We start from the raw sequence: 22,019 nt of genomic DNA, 5'->3' as shown, positions 1-22,019 counted from the left end.
TTTGTGGGAGTCCCTACTGGAGTGTGTATGCAGCTGATAAGGTGAGGGATTCGGGGACAGGACAGGACGGGATACAGGTGAGGGGGAGTGGACGGTAATCCACGGCGCTTCCCTACAGGACTGCACTCTGTGTAATCTGAGGTAAGGAGATAGGAGAAATACAAGAGGGACAATCATACACTGACCCCGAACAGTCAGGGAGCCGGTGATGGAGAGGACAAACAGAAAAGGGAAAAACCACACAAACGCACACGCTAAGACACACTGACACCTGGAGACCTGTCAATTGATTCAGTGCAAAGCGAGTTAATAACATAGCTGGCTGCACAGTGAAAATAGCCTACCTGTCTGTACACAGTTAATAGACCGCCACACTGCCCTAGAGTACAAGTCGTGTGTGTGTTTAATAGTGCTTGTGTTTATCTTGCATCAATGTTGTCCATGATGTCCCGCCATGAAGTTTGTCATTTCTCTGTACCCTGTTAATCCATCAGATTCTCTGCTGTTTACTGGTCCAACTCTTGCACTTTTTTCCTAATTGGGTGTATGATGACTGGAATATGTTATCACTTTAAGTGCCATGCAATGGCCCATTTAAAATCTGCAGATTTAGCAAAAACTAAATTGACATGAATAAATGTGTTCCTCTGTACTGTTACACCAACATATACACCATTGCTACTATGCCTCTGTCCTATTTTCAGTGTTCATATGGTTTTGTTGTGAAATGCTCGGCTTAAAAGATGGCAAAATAAAATGCAGAGACAAAATGTCATCAAAAAATTCATCTTTATTTTCATGTTCATTGTCACCTTAACTTGATTTGCTGCCATGGTAACAAGACCTCAGATGTATTCTTTTAATATGGCATTGCATAATCTATGGTTGCAATGTGCGCTTTGGTGTTGCTACAGCTTTGAGTCCAAATAATCAGATGTGATGATATTGCAAATTGACTTTGAACTGTTTTTCAGTGCCCATGAAAGCACTTCTGTGCGTTAGCTGAAAATATCAACAATTACAGCACTGAAACCGAAAACACAATCACACAACTTGAATATTGCCCTCCATGGTCCACATCCAACAATTTTCATTGCAATTTATCCGCCTGTCTTTTTTTAGTCTGACTCTTTTTTCTTTCCTTTTCCTTTCCTGTTTTTTAATCCATTGCACTTGTCTCTCAGACAATAAGAAAATATTGTCAACACACTGTTTTGCCTCATGTATCCTCACTTTCTAGTTCTGCTTAAAAGAAACATTGTTTTTCTTTTTTTCTGGCTTCTATCAAACCATCTATGCCCTAATTCGTGTTTGCTCTTGCTATATTTTAATGTTACGGCTGATTTAAGTAAAACCAGCTCCCACTCCTTTTTGTGAGTCCTTTTTTATAATCCATATCTCCATCTTTCCTTTCCCTTAACCTTCAACTCTCATTTCAACTTCAACGTGTTCTTTCATCCTTATTCAGTCTTTTTTGTTAGTCTGTTTTAAATTTGACCTTTTTCATGTTAATGCACAATATAAACACTAAACAGACTCGAAGAGACCTGAATATTGTATCTAGGCAACATTCACAGAGGCGTTGTTAACTGAGGTCCATTGACACGACATGTACAACATGGTAGCTAAAGATTTGGTTTGTTTGAGAAAAACAAACATTGCTACCTTACAGCAACCATAGTTTGTTTCTCAAATCTCACTACCACCATCCCTAATGACTGAATTCTGTCCCTTCATCTCATTGATCAGTCTGACCTGCGTGAGTGGAATCACAATGAAATGCAATGTGGCCACATCATAACTGGTGAGCTCTGCTGTTGCCTGCCAGATACACATCTGGTGAAAAGCCTACCTGGAGCTGGGCACAAGCCAACTACAAGTCCCTCCCAGGGTTAGTTAGCCATTAAGCAAGCAGCCGTCCCTTGCCTCCTGGAGAAGGGCCTGGTAAATTAACCATTAACACATGGCAATGAATTTCAAATAAGACAGCAGGCAATGCCACAGATGTACACAAAGATAAGATGGATGGAGGCATGTGTGCAGGTGAGTGCACACATACGTGTTAGCACACAGTCACAGGTGGGTGCACAAGCACACATAAACATATCAGGCATCTGGCATAGCCAGAGGTGGTGCTCAAGGCAAGGGTGGCAGCTGCCGATGGCTGTGCCAACCGATTGTAATGGCAGAGGGCCTGGCAACAGCTGGGGGGGGGGGCTCTGAGGACTCGCCAAACTCTTCACTGTGAGCCATGATCAAAGACGTGGCATAATGGAGAGGGACTGGCAGAATGGGGTGTCAAGGGAGGAGTGTGTATATCTGCTGTGGGAGAGGGGACTCCATATGTGCACGTGTGTGAGTGTGTGTGGATAATTTGCTCATGCAGGTATAAAATGGATGGATGAGATAAGAAAGGCGTTTGACACCAGGGCTCAGGCACCAAATCAGTGTGCAAAATTCACCAGCTGGTTATACGGGAGGTTGCTACATTAACAGACTACTCGGACTGATTCACTGTAAGGTGTATATCTTTAGCTAGCTAATAGCTAATGTTAAAATAATATAAAAAATATAAATATAGATTTTCTGTTTCTAGATTTTTTTTTTTAAAAATAACTGCTTCCAATAATCAACTACTGCACTATTGATTGTATCCATATCAGATTTACAAGCTTAATAAACAAATTTAGTAAACCACTCAAAGGAATGGCAGGCTTACTTGAGAGGTTACTTATGGGGACTTTTCAACATCACTAATGCATTAAAAAGAATGCACAGAAGACTGTTTTGCTACTTTGTGTCATGTTGTTGGGCCAACACCCATCTCTGAAGCTCCAAGCTAGCCTGCAGCTACTGTAAAACATTTACAAATTGGCCTTGGCATTTAAATAATTGAATGCACCCTGTATTTCTTAAATATGAAGCCATAGCTTATTAAAGCTGTTGACGGAAATAGTTCTGTATTTTAGGTTTTTGAACAAGTGTAATACTGCAAGAAGTTCTCTCTACATTGTTGTGTTTATCTTTTTAAAACAATAAAAAATGTGACCCCCAATTTTGTGTTTGTCATCTCGTCTCACCATCTGATGTGGAATTCAAAATGATGTTAAGGATTAATCAAAGCATGGTATTTAAGTTAGAAATGAAATGAAACACTGCCAGTAAGTACTGTGCATTGGTTTTACACTACCCCAGACACCCAGGTGGCCCATGGATTAAAGCACTCGCCCACCTTCACAAGACCCAGAGAGGGATTATGTCCCTGTTCCTACTACTCCTACTAGCTGGTCAAGGTGCCAGTATAGAAGGCACTTCCTGTCAGATAAAACGCAGCAGCTGGTGACTCCAAGTGTATTGGAGGAGACACTTGATTGTCTTTACCCTCTGCAATCACAAGCACAGTACAAGAGGAATTGGCAAATACGAATTTGGGAGATAAAAGGGAAAATTAGAAAAAATAATGTATAAAAAGGGGGGGGGGGAGGCATTTAACTTCACATGGAAATATGGAATACAAATTCCCTGCTGCAACATATCACAGCCCTCAGAGGCTGAAGTGAGACAGGAGAGAAAAAACAACTGCTATGATATAAGTCAATGAAGCTGCCTGGTCAAAGCACCGGGCTATATCTTATCAGTGTTCTAATCTCAGCCATTTCTGCAATGTTTTTCTGCAGTGATAGAGCAAATCCCTGTGATGATCCAAGCCCACGCCCGTTAGCTTCAACATGGCAGCCATCAATTTGAGCTATAGAGCCATACATGCATCTCTGCCTGTAAGAAGGACTTGCTTCCCTCTTGCAAGGACAATGAGTACAATGAGCTGCAAGTGTGTATGTGAGCGAAGCTTCTCATCAGGAATGAATTGGCTGGGGACAGTTCCCTGTAATGGCAGCCTTTTGTGATCTTCTTTACCACCTACTAACCACTGCTAGAAAATGGACAAAGATAATATATGGACTTGGCTGTTTGTGTGCCTGCACTGATGTATGAACCTGCCAGCTACTGAACCTTCAAAACCTGCCAACTAACATGCATGATGGGTCGTCATGACAGATTTAAAGAAGTCCAAGCCCTTTCGTGCTTTAATTATGACCGATTTGACCAATTCCAACACTTTCATCTTTCCAAAATTACCACCAGAATCATTACTTCCCATTTTATAGATGTCCTTACTTAGATGCAAAGGTACAGTAAAAAAACAAAACTCTTTGCTTTCAACTTGGTTATTTATCGTAGGTGGCCAGGAAAAAACCTGGCATTGACATTTTAAGGTAAATTTAATGTGGGGAAAACATTTAAAAATGTCTCTTTTCTCCATTAAAAAAAGTAGTAAAAGCTACTCTCCACTGGTCACTGGTTTCTAAATAGAAAATAAGAACACACTGTAGGATCCATGTATTCACCGTCTATTTCACTCACAAATGTTGTCTTGCTACCTACACTATATATTATTGTAGGAAGGATGATTTTTTAAGGCAGTGACAATAATAAGATATTTTTGATAAGCAACATTGTGCTCAAGAGATGTAGACACAGAACATAACAGCCACCACTGCTGTAGCTGTAGTAGAGTATAAAGATCTGCAACAGAGTAACAAGCAGCGAAATGAGAGGACATCAGGAAAGTTAAGGGTCAGTTAAAAAAATCCCAATAGAGAGGGCCAGAGAGAGAGAGAAAGAGAAATGCCTGTGCCTATGCTTAAGTACTGTATATGCATGAGCAAGTATATGCAAGCGTGTGTACCATTGATGTTTTGTTGCTCTGCCCTAATCAAAAACCAGTCAACAAAAGCTGTTTCCCCCCCGCTGGCTGCCAGGAGATAATAGCTCTCTACATGAGGAAAAGCAGAGCATTTTCAGCATTTATAGCTATGCTTTCATGAATCCAGGCATAAGCGCAAGCACTGGCACAAGTTCACGGAGCGCGCACGGTTGGCCGTGGCAACACATATTCGCTCATTTTGAGACCAAAGGCATTAGCACAGCAGTGGTGCACACGTGCTGCAGGTGTAAAATGGTTTAGAAGAGGGGGAATAAATTACAATAAGTGTTTGGTTGGCATCAATCGTGGCTAATCAAATCATCTCCTCTAATTCCCTTTAAAAGCAGTGCTCTCTCCACAATGCACTGACTGTAATGGATGAGGAGAGTCAAGATTCGCTGCACAAAAACAGCTACTGCTAAGAGAAAATTGATGTCCTTGTCTGGGAGATGCAGCGTCGTCAGGTGCAAATGTGGGATGAATAAAAATAAACAGTAGTAAACCTTCCCTGCTTCTTCCTGTAGAAAATGCAGGGCAAAGTATCAAGTGCTAGGTATTGTAGATTACACACCCAGCATGCAGCAGAACAGAGCTACTTGTAAGCGATCCAGGAACGTGATGTTAAGGAAAGTTAAAGTCCAAAAATACTGTAATCATTCACCCTCGAAGATCTCCTCCTTATGGGCTTTCAATGTAGGGATGGGGGACAATATCCACAGCTCTCGGTCTGTGCAAAAATACATTCCAAATTTTATCTGAAGTTAACTTGAGGCCTCAGCAGTGTGAGTTAGACAAATCAAGTGTAGACAACGCCATACATTCAGCAAATCAATGACACAGACTTCACCATATCCCAACGTTCACAAAGGTGGTATTAATTGTGCCATGATGGCATTTAAGTATGCACATATCCCATCATATCTACTGTGCTTGTATCACTGATCCTATTACAAACTGGTGTGGCAGCTTCAAAATACTGCACACGGGTTAAGTATATTGTAGACGCAAACAAATGTTAAAATTTGATTATGGTAACATTTGATAAAACAATTTCATTGTGCAATGGGAGTTAATGCTCTTTTGTACATTCCATTTCACATTACTCCAACCATTCAGCGTAAATAATTGATCCGCAGCCAAATGTAATATTTAAAGGATGATCCATAGGCTATAGGCTGATATAAATATTGTGATATCTCCATAAGAGCATTTACCTCATTCTATGATTCTGCTGTAACAGTGCCCTGGTCATGGCCTTCTTTCTATACCACTACAGGGTTGTAAAGCATACACTAATACTGTTCAAGCACTCACACTATTTTATATGAACTAAGCTCATGCCTTCCATCTCAGCATGTGACAAACTCCATTACACATCCACAAACACCACCCTGCAGCTTGTAATTAGTTTGTTAATAATTTAAGTACCAATATTTTCATGTTTGTGTGTAGCTGAGGATAGAGAAGCATTTTCTATGAGTGCATATAGAGGATGTGCACATGTGCATAGGCAAATGAGCAAACATTCATTTGAATTTGTCTTTATCAATCCCAGTGAGGATACATTAATTCAGGAGGGTGTGTTTTTTGTGTGTGTGTGTTGGGGTGTGTGATTGAAACACTGTGTACACACACATGCCTGTGCAAAGTAAATCTGACTTTATCAGATTTATTGAATAATTTATGTGGTAAGCTCAGGAGCAAAGTAGTGTGCATAATTGCATAACATCACTCCTGTCTGCCATTTGTGCCATTAACTTAACGATTGGTCCCAGCACCTGGCCTGGTAATTAAAACCTCAGAGATTAATCATAAACTCTCCCTCTTTCAGTCGACACCTGAGGTTGAGATTTGTCTCTGCATGTACATGGACGGCGTTCTACTCACATTATTTCCTCCCAAAAATTCCTGAACAAACAATTTCAAATCGGGTGACTGACTTTTGAGGAAACATATCTGGTAACAAAGAACATTGTTGCCTCCAGGCCCACACACACTGTTCTGTAATTAAGCTCCCTTTTCTTTCTGATATGTGCTCATTAGCTTTACTGGCATCTGAGTGAAACAGCGACAACTGGGCAGTTGGCTCTTGCAACAGGTGGTCACCCTAGAAAGGGTTTTAGCTCAGATGTGCCCTGTAGCTTCAGGTCTGAGTACACATGTCGGAGTGTCATTAACCTAATGACTCGCACAGCACATGGCTGGGTAATTAAAAGCAGGGAGATTAATCATGATGTTTCCTCACATGGCTCCTCCGCTGGACATCAGTCTCTGCTTTAGCCTCCGTTCATAAGAAACGAGTGAAAGTTTCACTTCATCTGAGGATCTGAGGCTACAATTCAGAGGATATTTCAAAGCGACGCAGGATACTTCTCTCACAGTTATTTACTCTCCTTCCCTCCCAACATGCCATCTTCCCTGCTCTTCAGTGACAGTGAGTTAAATGAGTCCATAGATGCCAACTGAAGTCAAGAGTGTATGAGGGCAAAATGAACCTGACTGGAGGCAAGGGCACAATGACTCAGCCACGGTGGCTCTAGCCAGCCTTAATAAGTCACTGTGAGTGTGCATGGGGTTGAACCGAGGAAATGGACAGCGTGGTGCTGCTGAATTGTGGGTATTAGCTCAGCAGGACTAATTACGCTATTAGACTCCACCTGTGGGCTTAATTTTCACAGGGGGCTTAAGTTTCACTGGTCACCCTTAGTGACTGGACACACATACAGTACATGCGTGTGTGTGCACATACATGAACAAACACTTGAGCACATGATGAATGTCCACAGCCGACATTCAGTACCAGTGCAGGCAGTAGTGTGCCCTTCATGTAGCAAAGTAAAACGAAAGAAGTCTAATAGAACATGTAGCATGTCGTGCCCAAAACCAAAATTTGAAGCAATAAAACTATTTTTAAAACCATAACCACTATGTTTCTGAGTTTACCTTAACCATAATGTAGTTGACATGCACAAATATTGTAGGAAATAATAATAAAAAAATGCCATTAAATGTGAAATTGAGTGTCAAGTCTAAGTAAAATAACAAAATCACATAACCACCAAGTCCAATTTGGTATTTGTGTGTGTTACATACAGTTACAGGTTTTTGTGTTTCTAGGTAGCACACAAATGCATATTTATCAGGACCTCTCCTGAGGCTACAACTTCAAGACAGAGAGCTAGTTTAAGCTGTTCTACTTAACAAAGGGGTCTCTCCAGTGAGAATCACTACATCATACTCGGTACGTTTTGCCTTCTTTGCATCTATCTAAAGACAAACTGCATCCCACCCTGACTAACAGTTCCAGTGATGCCAGTCTTGGGAGGCTGGGTAAAGACGGTGCAGGCTCAGCCTCTGCCGCTGCAAAAAGCGGAGCCAATTGAATTTAGCCCACCGAGAATCCTCTATCATGTTCTCCCACTGAGTGTGGAAAAGGGAGCAAAGAGGCAAAGAAAGATTTGTCTGACTTTTTCCTGTGGAGCCAGTCTGGTTGCTGCTCCCTCAGTACACAGCGATGCTCTGTAAGTGTTTTTTTTTTTTTTTAGTAATGTAAAGAAATATGAAAATTTTGTGTTTAACAAGCCTCAGGCTGGATCTGTTGCGGTGTGTTTGTCAGTACAGCAGCAGCTACATGTCCCAGTATTTAGCTGTAATACAAGTCTTATTTTAAGCTAGAACGTCACTATGAGTTGTTTTAATAAGGTGTCAAACTTATTACATAAATCATTATTTACATAAATCATTTGATTGTCGTCTAACTTACGTGTCCTGCCTGAACTAATGCAAACTTCATTAAGTACATAATTGATTAACACACTGGTATTTGTCAGATGTTGCAGCATCTGAAACAATGTTGACCGTAAAAGATCCAGCTGTTTTCTCAGAAGTGCTGTGATAATACTGTGTTGTTAGAACCACTAAATATAATTTAACAACTTTAGAAACAATCATATGTTGATTTATAAATTATGCTAAATTAAAAAAAATTACTACTACCTCTTATCTGGATATGGCAAACTAGAGCTGAGCCATGTACTTATTCCAAACAATATACTATTATCATAAATCATACACTATATTCTAATGTTGAAAGTGTCCTAATTTGACATTAAATGTGAAAGAAATCAATGTACTTTACACTTTTGTACAAACAGAAATTATATACAACAATGGATGTGAATGAAATGGTGACACTAAGATTTAAAAAAAACTGTATTTCTGTATTTTTCTCTGCTGTGTATCGTATTGACGGATAATAAAGACTATAAACACCTCAATCAAAAATCGAGCAATGCCTGCTGACATTTTCATGTATACTTAAAGGTTCGGGAAATTTGATGAACGTTAAATGTCAGGATGGTGCAGGGCATTTTTATGTTTACTATTTATCTGCATACAAAATCACAAGGTCACGTGATTACTGGAGCAACATTTCAAGACTTTTTAAGCTAAATTGAAAAATCTACAAAAAACTATTCAACTAACCACTGACTCTGCATTTTATTGGTTTTGCTTTGTACAAATATCCTTGCTTTTAATCTAACATACACTAGTTGTTGACATTGTTTGTGTGGGATGTACTGCTGTGTGTCATTTTGTATCATGTGTCCTGTTAGTCTAGTTTGTTTGGTTTGTTCAGTAGTGTTCTGTCACTGTGTGTATGTTTAAATTGTGACCTTTCAAGGGACTGCAGATGTAAAAACTAACTCTGGTACAATACATCAAAAGGTAACATTTATGTTTAATATTGCACATGGGCCCTTACAAATAATGTCACACAAAAACAAAAGCATATGGCTCAGGTTGCTATGGCCATGGTTTAACAACGGCATATAGCAGTAAAGGTAACAATACTGTATCATTGTGTCAGAGGAGATTTAACAACCTTAACAGTCAACACAAGAAACTGGATGGTCAGTTGTTGTTTTGTTTTACTGAAGGGTGCTTAAAGTTGATGGAGCATACACTTGAGAAATGGGACCACATGTAGTAAAGCAAGATCTACTCCACTGTAACTATGGCCACAAGTTTGGGGAGTGACTGCAAGAAAGAGATTATGGATACAGAAGGCCAAAGTAGAGTAATCCAATATATAATTCACTCTATGTGGTACAGTGTGAAGTTCAGCAATGTGGGACGACCGCAATATGAAACTTCTTTACATAGAGAGAAGCAAGTTGATGACTTTCAGGCATCTGGTAAGGACACCCCTAGGCCTCTCCCTCTGGTGGCGTACAACTAGGAGGAGACGATGGGGCAGACACAGGACATGCTGGAGGGATTACACCTCCCAGCTGGCCTGTGAGCACACGGGGTTCAGACAGAGAGCTGGAGGAAGTCGCTGGGGGAAATTATGCATGGGTTTCTCTGCCCATCCTGTTGCCACTGTGACCCTGACTAGAGTGAGAGGCTAAAGAAACAACATAGACAGCCTGGCGCGTGAGCTATCCTCGAGGGCCAAATAATAAGAAAAGTGATTATTCGTGAAATGTCAGTGGCAGGAAAATATCTGTTTTTTTTATACATTCCCCTGCCACCCTACTCATAACTCATTCCAAGTAAACAGTAGTTTATTGACAATGTATTCACGCCTTGAAATTAGATTCAATGATAATCAATGAAACAAAGTACATATTGATAGATTTAGTAGTGGAACAACAGCTAGCAACAGTTAAGACAGACACTGATTGATCAATATATAAATGTTTAGCAACTTCAAAGGTTTTATAGATGAAGGAATATCTATTTTTAATGTTCATGTGGCAAGTGACAGACCGTGTGAAATCCTTAATTTTATTCTTGCTGTGGAACAACCCATACAGCAGTGGCTTATCTACCTGATTGTACATTTTGAAGCCACCTGAAAAACATTTAAAGCATGTTTGATTTGTCAATTTAAGGACATTGTAACGCAATACAAAACAAGACCTTGTAGGATTTTGGCTCCACAAATCCATTATGAACAATAAAAATTGTCGGTCTGGGAAGATACTGTGTGTAGCTTAAAACAGATTTTCCATAACAATCAATATTAATCCTTACTCTGGTTAAAGAGAGACTGAATATGCTCTGAAAAATGAAATCCAAGGCCTGCTCTCTTGCTCACAGACAGCACATTTAAGGTGAGCGAAGGGATATCTGCTGATTGGAATTTCACAGCATTTGAGTGAGCCGACACCCAGTGGGTGTCAACAGCTAAATTTAGTATTGGTCTCAGAGGGGGGAAGCCTTCCCTGTGGTGAAGCCCAGTGCTAGGAAATATTCTGTGGGCTTCAGAGAGATAAGAGAACCTGGTGTGAGATGTCAGCACTTGTCTGGGTGTTTTAATAAACAGTCACATCTTTTACCTGTTTGTCAAAAGCAAAAATGATTAATACAGTTTATTGAGATTCATGTATTTGGAAACTCTTAAGATTAAGTAGATGATCATGCTGAGGAGGCACTGAAATGTAACAATAGTGAAATAAAAAACATTTTAAAAACCTTAGTGACACCATTTTGCTTTGCTCCTACTACTTTTCTTATTAATTATTTTTAATAATAATTTCAATAGGGGCTTTAAGATGGAAAAGCTATCCATCTCCTATGAAACCTACAACTGCCTTTGATTTACGAATAGCAGATAATTGGCTTTCATATTCTGACATCGAACTGGTCAGTGTGTGTGTGTGTGTGTGTGTGGAGTGTGGGCTCTGCAGTGTAAGACAAAGTTGGCAGCGTTGATGAATGTAGCTCTAATGAAGGATCATGTGGTTCTCATGACTATATTTCTAGATTTTCACTCCCAGTAATAATCAGCTCATAGCGGTGATTATGTGTGTGTAGGAGATGATTTCTCCAAGTTAGCGAAAGCAGCGGCTTATTGGCTGGATGAAATTAAACGGCAGGCGCTCGTTCACTTAGCTAATGAGGGAAGACCACCCACAACAACAAGCTGCACCATATGGTAGTGAACAGGGATTTTCCATGTTTCATGTAATATTATGCAGTATCTGTTCTGGTTAAACTTGTGTCGTCCCATGTCTGAATTAAGAGATCTTCTCAACAGAATGTTCTTTCATGACAGCATTTGGTGAATTGATTTTACCCAGTATACTGTCTATTAAATGATGCTAATCATGATTTGTTTCTGATTAGCAGTAATGCCAAAGCAAATTTAATTATTTATACATTCTCAGGTCAATATCGGTGTAATTAATCTTTCTTTACTCTACGACAATTTCCTGCAAGTTACTGCAGTAAAAAATGCTATGAAAGACTTTTCATATAGACCTACCATACACACCAACTAATTTACAAACAAAAGTCCATTTTATCCCCAGATTTTCTAACTACACAGCAGAGACAAAGATAAGTTCCTCAGTTCACCTGCACTCAGCTTGCTGCTGGCTGCTGGATGGTCCTGGTGGGGAATGTGGCAGGGGCGGGAGGTTGTTTTTGGCCCTGATACATTCAGAGAAGGCCAGACAGTGACATTATGCCAGCCAGGCAGGACTCGAGGGACAGCCATGTTAAATACCATCTCCTGGAGCGCAAATGGCAGGGAGTTTGTGGTGGTGTTTGGGGGTATGTGTTTGTTTGTGTGCCTTGGTGTGCTTTGAAATGTGTGTATGGCTGTGTGTGTCTGTGCTTGTGCATATCTATGCCTTGTATTGCCTTGTGCATAGACACACAGGCAGAGCACACACAAACACATACTGACAGTACACTGGCAAAGAGACTGGTGCAGTGCAGAGATGACATTAGAAGAAAAAGAAAAACAGGCCAACTGCCTAATTATCCATCAACGATGCAACATGACTGAGATAAACACAAACCACCATCGCTGCAGAGGTGCTTTTGTACAATTAGGTGGAGGGTGGAAGAGAATGCAGAGGGAACGCAGAGGCATGGGGCTGCTAGTCATTTATCCAACAATATTCACGTACAAGGAACGATTTGTTCTTGGTCTTGTTGATACATTAAACTTTGAAGCCGTGTTATTTTCAAAATGCAGAGGAAGGTTTGGGGCATCATATGCCAAACCTTAGCTGTGCTGTGGCAGAGCTGTGAGACAGGGAGAAGACAGGAAAGAAAACTAGTGAGTGATACAAAAAATGTCTTGTTCAAAAATAAGAAATGTTGGTTCTGTTCAAAGATGACAGTCGAACTGACTCCATTTTGTCAAGGCTCAAAATACTGGAAGGATAAAAAGACTTATTTCTCTCACACAATAGTGAAGTGAAGGGAGGAGGGAAAGATCAGAAAGAGGCTGCATTAAAGTTCCAATATGCATTTATGAGCCTGAGAGACTGGGACTTTCTTTCAGTTAAACTAAACAATGTTTTCACCTTTACTGAAAAAGATCCACTGTAGTTTTATCGTGTTGGGAACTAAATCCATGACACCAGAAGAGACTAGTTTTCACAATGGCAAACTGTTGGTTTTCATTAGTTTTACCCTTCATTGTTCTAAAACTGCATTTCTGCCCCGTCTCAAGAAACATTCACATTTTTAATGCACCGTTTGTGTTGACTTGATGTTTTAATAGACTTACAATAACCACATGGGGATTTGTAGACTGATTTTGTGTTATTAACTTCCACCCTTCTCCCCTGACAACAGATCTCACTCTCTGCTGTTCCTGAAAGTTGACAACCGTGCTATAAATTTAAAAACAGCCACTGAGAGAGCTCAGTCTGTGAGCTGTAGAATCAATCTCATTCTCTATATTTATCTTTATCTATACTTCCCATCTGTTTCTATATACACACACACACACACACAGTTCCCCACCTAATACAAGGAGTCTATACATAAATAAAGAGATGGTCAGTCAAACTTTGGGTAGATGGGGAGCTAGTGACAGGGTGTCAGAGACCTGCTGACTGTCGGAGAATAATAACAAGGAGGAACAACTCCCATTGGTTGCCAGACTCTGGCAGGTTATGAGACTTTTGAACCATGCCCTGGTGCCAGATGCAAAGTCCAGTCAGTTTCAACCTTGGTCCACCGACCTGCCATTATTTCCAGAAGCAGAATATCACAGTGATTTCTGCTGGACCTTTTGTGCTATTGTCTTAAACTGTTCAAGCTACTGGTGTGACAATATGATTGATTTTGCCAGAAATTAAAATGGTCCAGTGGTGATGACTTACAATTGTGACATATGCTTTATTGTGTCAGTGAAATGTCGCCCTGAGGTTCAGGTTTAACATTGTAGTCAATGTTAACATCAAGTTAATATTAAGAATAAGATTAGGGTTTAAAAAGGGACCGGTTAGGGTTAGCAACGGTTACAAATTCCATAGAATTGCAGCAAACAGACTAGTTACAATACACTTGGATTGCACTACTAGTAAAAAACCTTTAGACTAGACTTTTGGGAAAGGAAGTGTTGTTATAAAACTTGCCTTTTTTAATATATTTTGATTGTAGTTCTATGTTCAGTAACTGTTTATAAGATAACAGCTAATTTCAGCTAATCATGTTTTTATTTTCAGTCAAAGCTGTACCGTTGTATATGATAAAACACACAGTAAAACGTATATACATTAGTGATCTTCTCTATCCAGATATTCTCAGTTATAATAAACAGGTAACTGTTTAAAATACCCAAACTGGCCGGTTGTTATGGATGTCTATGGTGCATTGAGGTGTGGCTTAAAATAAACTCTTCCACTCACTCCACAGATGAATTTCTCTCTACAACACTGCATAGAACAAATGTGGATCGTTTTTATGTCCAGGCTGGGTCTTGTGTATTTCAGAGCCAATTTGGACTGTGTAATATCCACATATGATTGTTTTTAGCCTGTTGATACCTGAAGTCATGCGTGACTGGGGAAACATGAGTATTTCTCAACACTTTTGATTGAATTTCTTCAGCCAATATTCCCATTAGAGACTGTGAAGTTAGACTGTACTATCAATTTGAGCATACATTGTAACAGTAATTTCATTGAAATGCGATAATTAAAAATTGAAATTCAGTCAGATTTTTCAATTAATATGAAAAAGAAAATCCTTTTATGCATGCAATATATGAATATTCTGCAAGTGTGACTTGTAATGTCTCTAAACCAATAAAAAAAAGACTTCCAGTCTCACCATGTGTGGGTAGCAGTTTTTCCAAGGCCGTACAATATTGCAATTTTGTCATACAATTTACCTATTCTGAAGGAGAGCGGGCCACCAGAGGTGCTTCTCACCCACATGGCTAAGAAGAGCAGAAGCGCCCAGGCTGTGAGCATCTTCTATGACTCCTCATGGGTCCTGCCCCGGGGGTGCCCCTGTCACAGCCACCTGAAAAATATACAGAGGAGCGCACACCATTAATACATCAACCAGCATCAAGAGGGACACATACAAGCCAAAGCTGTGCAGCATACTGTTAAACCTACAGACAGTACTCTCTCACTCTCTCTCTCTCTCTTTTGCTCTCTCTCTCTATCTCTCTTGTTGCATGCTGGGAATCTGTTAGTGAGAGTGTGAAACTGCTGCTAAGTGACTCTGAGGCCCACAGGGAGTTTTGACGACTTTTCTTCCCTCATTGCTGGTTTTTCTGTATTGTTGGGTAAGAGTGAGTTTGCTTCTTGGGCTTTTGTTGTTTGAGTCAGAGATGGAAAGACGGGCACCTTGCTTTAGGGCACCTCAGCGGTGGTAATTTTGGGAGTGGCAAGCATTGCTCTTTCACTTCCTCTACCCAGATTTATGCTGGCAGTACAGGGATCAAATTGGTAACTTTCCAGTCTCAAGCTGCTTCTCCAGCCTTAAGGCCTCCATTGCCTTAGTGTGTGTATCAAGGTCGAAAAATAAAATCTTTCCATGCATGTTGCACATGCACTTCTCGCAAGCTTTTAAGCTGTAAGGACCTTGCAGCTTAAAAGACCTTTAAAGACCTGTCATATGTGTCATGTATGAAAAAGGCTGTAGTTGGCTCGATTTACTGAGTTCATACTCTAAAACATGGTGTCCTCTGTGCCCTCTGTGTCTGCACATACTCCTCCTCTGGCTGCCTTAGTATCTGCTCGTCTGTTGCAGGTTATTCAGTGATGTTGATGGGTCATTGTTTGGCTTGTTTTTTTATTCCACACATTTCACCTGTTTCATTGTTTCCATCTTTTTTTTTAAGCGGTTGACCAATAGGGAGAAACAAACTGCACAGATGCTTGATAGCGGTCCAAACCTGGTTGCCCAAGGCAGCAGGCCCAGGGCAACTGTTACAGTTGAGCTCTGTTTCCAAATTTAACAATCATATCAGATCATGTGCTGCTTTGCTCCTCTGAACAAAACAAAGAGGGTTAGCATAAAAAACCCACTTCTTTCAAGAAGGTATCCAAGGCCTAAAATGCGGGAATATGCACAAAAAGCACAATATGTAAAAAGTATTCACTTGATAATACGTCCTGTGTCTGCTGTCAGTGATTCTTCTTCTGTTTATTCATTTCAGTCATACTGTGCAGAGTTTAAGAACAGTGTTTAAACATTAATAGTGGGAGGGGAAAACTAAAAAGAGCTGTAGTTTCAGAGATAATGAATCAGAGAGAAGTTGGTTATAGTTCTCTTTCAACAGACCCAAAGCGGTGAGGATAATGAGGTACATACTAGGGCCTTTGGAGGGGGTACATTATGTTCTTAGTCATGGGAATAGTTTGAATGCAAGAGAATCTGGGCCTCTATTTATCTAAGATTTCTGAGTGGCAAATCAGTCCTAATTGACCCACAATTCAACCCGCGATGGATATATTCCATCTTACTTTTAGGTTTAGGAGTAAAAGTATTTTATCATCTCTCCGAACCAAAGAGAGAAAATACTCTCATCTCCTCCAGGATTTAGAAGTCCCGCAGAGCTATTATGAGTTCCCAGCAGGTGGACAATGATAGGACAAACATGCACACACATTCCAGGTGTGGAAATATGATGAACGTTTCATTTAAAAGAACTAGCTTCTCCAAACACAATGATTGGACTGAAACTTATTTTGAGTTTAATTTCATGCTTAATTGAAAACATGGAAATAGAGTTAAAAAGCGCTGATTTCATAGCAGCCTTGATTGCTTTTATTGCAGCTCCTTTAAGATGCATGTTCAATAGCTCTTCCACCACTAAAATAAGGTTGATTAAGAATTACACAAAAGAAAAAAAGGCTCAACATATATTGCCATATCAACTTAAAAGTTGAAGATATGTCCATGTCATGGTCCCCATTTGTCTACGCTGCCCCCCAAGTGGCAAAAAAAAAAAATCAATTATTGCACATTTAAGAAACTGTCATGTGTACGAGTTTAATTAAAGACATTCTCTTTTTACCTGTGTGTAATTACAGTACAATGCCCGATACACCTTTCTGTATTTTGTTTCATTTTTACTGCATCAAATTATGTGTGGTTTAGTCTGGCAGTATTTTGAATAAATTGAATTGCACAACAGAAACATTGAGAAAAACCGCAGGACATCATCGTTAATGTCACAACACGATTGTTAAACAGTGATCTCATTCAGGGTATTTTTAGTCCAATTTTAACTCATCATGATTCCTTGAGATTATTCTTAGATGCTTGATAAAAGAAAGTCCTGTTATCTGTTTTCATCAAGGTTAGGCTTAGTTATTTAATCTGCCATTAAGGTAGTGAAGGGGTGACTGGTCCTGGTATGCAGAGACAGAGGGCAGTGTCTTCTCTTTATGTTGCAGAGAATTGACAGTTTCTTAAAGACATTGCCAGGGATCAGTGACTGTAGGTCAGTGCAACCAGAGTGACAATATTGTACTGGGATGAAACTGGAACTGTATAAAGGATTTTACTTTGGACAGGACAAACAAAGAGTCTCTTTAGACTCATCCATTCAAATATAGTGAGTGCCTTTGATCTGTTAGATGCATGGAGGACAAAGCATCCAAATGTCAGACAGTGCACCTGTGAAGATGGCAGACAGCAAGATTAGCGCAGCCAGACTGAATAAACTAGGGCTTCTATTTTCGTACAGGCACGAAGCCAGCAGAGGTGCAAATGTAGCCACAATGTCATTTTCATCAGGAGGAAGTCCACTGTTTTTTGTGTTTGCACCTGTTTGGTTATTTCGGCACATTTGTCTCTTGAGGTGGTAGGTGGATTTTGGAGTTGGGGAAGTGTTTACCCGGAGTGTCTCAGCTGGCCATCTGCACTATTTTTTTGTGTGAGAAATGGTTTTGTTTCATTTAATTCTTATATGTCCTCACAGGTCTTACTGGGTACTTCTGCTGGCGTGTGATCTATGTACACTGTTTTTGGTCTCTCTCTGTCTTTCTCTCTCTTTCTACATGATTGATGATTGTATAATTTCCCCCTGGGGATCAATAAAGTATTTCTTATTCTGATTCTGATTCTGATGAATCTCTGTTTTGATGTAAGTTACTACTCTATGAACAACATGACCATGCATCTCTTTGTGTCTCTTGAATCACTTGTCTGTCAGGGCAAAATATGTTCAATGTCAGTCAAGTCCACTGAAGGTAGAATCCATGTAATACATGGACCAAATGCTGATCTACAGCTACAGTAACATCCCATGACGGATAGACCCAGAAAATGTCTGCTGTGTACTGTAGCTGTGTATGACGAATAGCTCCTTTGGATGGTATATTTTGTTAACGTCATCAAGACCTTAACCTTTTGGTTAACAACTACCAATTTAAATCCGTAAATCTAGATGGCGAGGTGAAGAAGAGCACTCTTCTCTTTCTTAATAACTCCCAGGAAAGTGTCTGTAAGTAAGTGTGAAACAATCTCTGTGGGTGTGTGTCTTGATGTCTGTAACCCTCCTTACACCTTGAAAAGATTCACTAAGGCTGCCACTGCAGGTGTTTTTATTGAACTTCTTTAACTAAAAGGAATGAAATAAAGCAGATTCCTTTTTAATAGCAGAGCAGTATTACAGATAAATATTTGACAGTTTCCCCCAACCTCTGCAATGTGAAACACCTGAGAACCAACCAGCTTCCATCAGGTCTACTTCAATGTCATCTGCCTATCGTTTATTTTGTTGGTATTTAGGCAGCGGCTCACTGCCTGTGATGGGCAATAAGACGGATCCTGTGAGTTCGAAGACTACCTTACTGAGTTATTGCTCTGGAGAGCCCTGGGGAACAGTTGGATAGGACTGTCAACACATCAAGATCATTCCTAGGAATGCTATGCAAATAACAGCTGTCAAAAGTCTTCCCCCGAGGTTCTGCGAAGAGGAGAAAAACAGAAAAACAGCATAAAATGAGAGGCCTGTTCTGAAATTAATTGAGTACTGAACATTCCTCGCAGCTTATATCGTTATGCGCACAGGGAGATTACTGTGCTTTATTGTTCAATTAGCCTGACTCTGTTTAAAACTCTCCTTTAAACACGTAAAATGCTTTCATAGAACAAACAACTGATAACCCAGAGTACATGTTTTTGTACAGCAGCACAGGAAAGATTCAACGAGAAGAGATTTCTTTAAACTAGCTTGATTCCCAACACACAGAACTGCATCATGTTTGATGGACTCGGCTGGCACATCTCTGAGACTGTAGTTGAAAGCTTCTACAAACAGGACACCATTTCTTTTACTGCAAGTGGAAGAGAAAAAACCCCACACACACACACACAAATCCAATTCGATACCCTTGAAAGCAACCATGGCAAATCAATGTCAATGGTGGCTCAGATATGTAGCAGCAGCCTTTACAGGCTAAATCTGTGAGTCCACTGAGTAGAGACAAAAGCCTTGGCAGACTTTAGATTGGTAGTCAATGCAATCTGTAACACTAATGGCTCTTCAGAGTTGAATACAAATTCCAATACACTCAATACAGGGGTAAAATGAAAATTGAGTTGAATGATTGCCCTCCTGAATCTATGATATCAATTTGAGTTCAGTTTCTGATCTGAGAAACACAAACACAGATTGATCTGCACTACTGTATGCTACTGTGCTGCAGCAGAACTGCCTGAAATGTATACTACCCCTTTAAAACTTATGTTATGTTTGGGAGACAAATTAGTAAAAATCTGTGATTCCAAGAAGGAAAAAACACGAGTAAACAAGTGGTGCAAGGAGTGAGAAGTGAGAGCATTGAGGAGGAGGAGATAAATTGTGAAGTACCTTGGTATCCTCAGGCATAAATATTACATGTATAAATTTCTAATCGGTGCTGGTACAGAACTTAAACGCACCATCTATGTGTGTTGCAAACCAACTCTTCTTCTAACTTGTCGACATGAAACTTAATCGGAGTCTCCAGATCTCCTCTTCTCTCTCACTCTTTCTATCCCAAGCGGCCTTTAAACTCCCTCCCTCCCCTCATGCCTGAAATCCAAACATCCCCGCAACCAATTTACTTGACCATTTTATCTATTTCGTTGAAGGCAGGTTTGGTTCTTCATACACTGTCTGTATGGCACCAAATCTTTAAAAATAAATGTTAAATGCTCTATTTGGACCGGCCTCTGCCGCAGTATTTATAGATTTTTTAGTCCTCATGACACTAACACATTGCACAGAAACCTCATGACAATATAACACTGTGATAATTCTTCCTGAGCATCAGAATCAACAACTTTAAAGTCCCACTGCAGAGACTGGATTGTAGAGGAATGAGGAGAACAATAGCACAGATTACTTTTACTGTGAGTTGGCATGAATAGGTAGACAGACAGGCAATCATACTGTATAGAGTTGTACCCATTGCATTTTCAGTATAAGCCTCCCCTGAATACTGAATAGGCTGAGGATCGTGAAATAAAATGCCGGCTATTGTAACTCTCCTTTTGTTTCTTTGCTCACAGAAAAGCCAGTGCAGGCTGAGATGGTGAGATGAAATCAGAGAAAAAGGGGTCTGCAGTGTAATCATAGCTCCACCTCCTGAACAAGGCTTTAAAAAGAGAGAGAAGGTTTCAGATATAGAATACAGTATAATAAAGACTGTATACTGTAATTTCTTTATACAAAAGCAGGAGAGCAAGTTGCTCCCTCTAAAGATTTTATTTGACTTATAAAATATGGAGAAGGGGGCATGCAGACAGAAAAAACTCCATGAATTTGAAGCTGTGTTGTTGTAGAGGAGGCAGGGCAGCATTTACTGGATGATGTGATAATAATGTTGCTCCATGTTCATTGGATGTGCAAGTCAGCAACTGCTTTCCAACACATTAGCCGTAGTATATCTTGTTTTTTGTTTTTTCTTCTCCCTAGTAGCCCAAACTCAATTAATACAGCTTTAAAAAACTCACAATACTCAAAACATGTAATTAGTTGCAGCTCGAGACAAAATATATCTTCAAAATTAATGTTTTAGTGCAGCTGGTGTCATAAATAAAAACTGGAACAACATGCAAAAGACTCAGATAAATAGGTTAGAGATGGTAATAATTATGTGGGAATAATATGAGGATGGGTTGAATTTGCATGAATTCTTTCAGCTGAAAGACTGGAAATATTGGAAAGACTGATAAAGGAGGTTTTAGAATCGGAAGAAAACAACACATTTACACTATATTCAAGAATGGTGTGGCAATTCTTCCTTGTGACAAATTATTAATATGCCTTTCTCCACTGGCTGGTCCATGCTTGTTTTTAAAATAAATACAGCCATTTGCACACTCTCTCTCACACACACACACACACACACACACACACACACACACACACACACACACACACATACACACACAGACACACACAACACAGACACTCAATCCATTTTTGGTTAAATCCCATTTCTATGAAAGCCACAGGGCGACACCGACAGTCTTGCTGCACAGACTGCTGTTAAGTATCAGTGTCATAGTTGACAAATAGGCCTTTGTATTTATACTGCGTGTGGAGGCAATATAACAATTTTTCCTCAATCTCATTCTCAAATCTCAACCCGCTGCCCCCCATGTTGTGTGAGAATGTGTGCGTGTCTGTATGTGCATGTGCAACCAAGTGAAATGTGCAGGTACAATATATATTTGCATGTCTATATAAGATGAAAATTACTTGAAAAAGAAAAAAAACAGCGAGAAAGGTTTATATTGTAGGTTTCAGACTATGACACTCTATGACCTTACAGCACATTTTCACAAAACGCATGGTTTTGGCAGCGATGTGTGATGCATTGTTGGAGTCATAAGACGTACGAATATAGTAGCCATGTTTTATTATAGGTGGGGCATCCAGATCAGCACAGGAGTAAACTAATATAAAGGGCTCTGGCTTCAGAGAGGTGCAGAAGCCTATAAATACAGCAATTTTTACTCTGACCCTCACCTCACACAC

General features: G+C 39.9%; 1 protein-coding gene across 1 annotated transcript in view; it reads right to left on the bottom strand.

Annotated features, from left to right (window-relative positions):
* grik4 (glutamate receptor, ionotropic, kainate 4) overlaps positions 1-14,997 on the bottom strand; it is a 128,993-nt gene extending 113,996 nt beyond the window's left edge. The window contains exon 1 of the mRNA XM_070905266.1: positions 14,916-14,997. Within this exon, the coding sequence (XP_070761367.1) occupies positions 14,916-14,997 (82 nt within the window). The remainder of the gene's footprint in view (positions 1-14,915) is intronic.
* Positions 14,998-22,019: the final 7,022 nt, after the last annotated feature.

The sequence above is a fragment of the Enoplosus armatus genome, chromosome 5, assembly GCF_043641665.1.
Source record: "Enoplosus armatus isolate fEnoArm2 chromosome 5, fEnoArm2.hap1, whole genome shotgun sequence".
NCBI classification, from domain to species: Eukaryota; Metazoa; Chordata; class Actinopteri; order Centrarchiformes; family Enoplosidae; genus Enoplosus; species Enoplosus armatus.
This window is presented reverse-complemented; position numbering and strand designations above follow the sequence as displayed.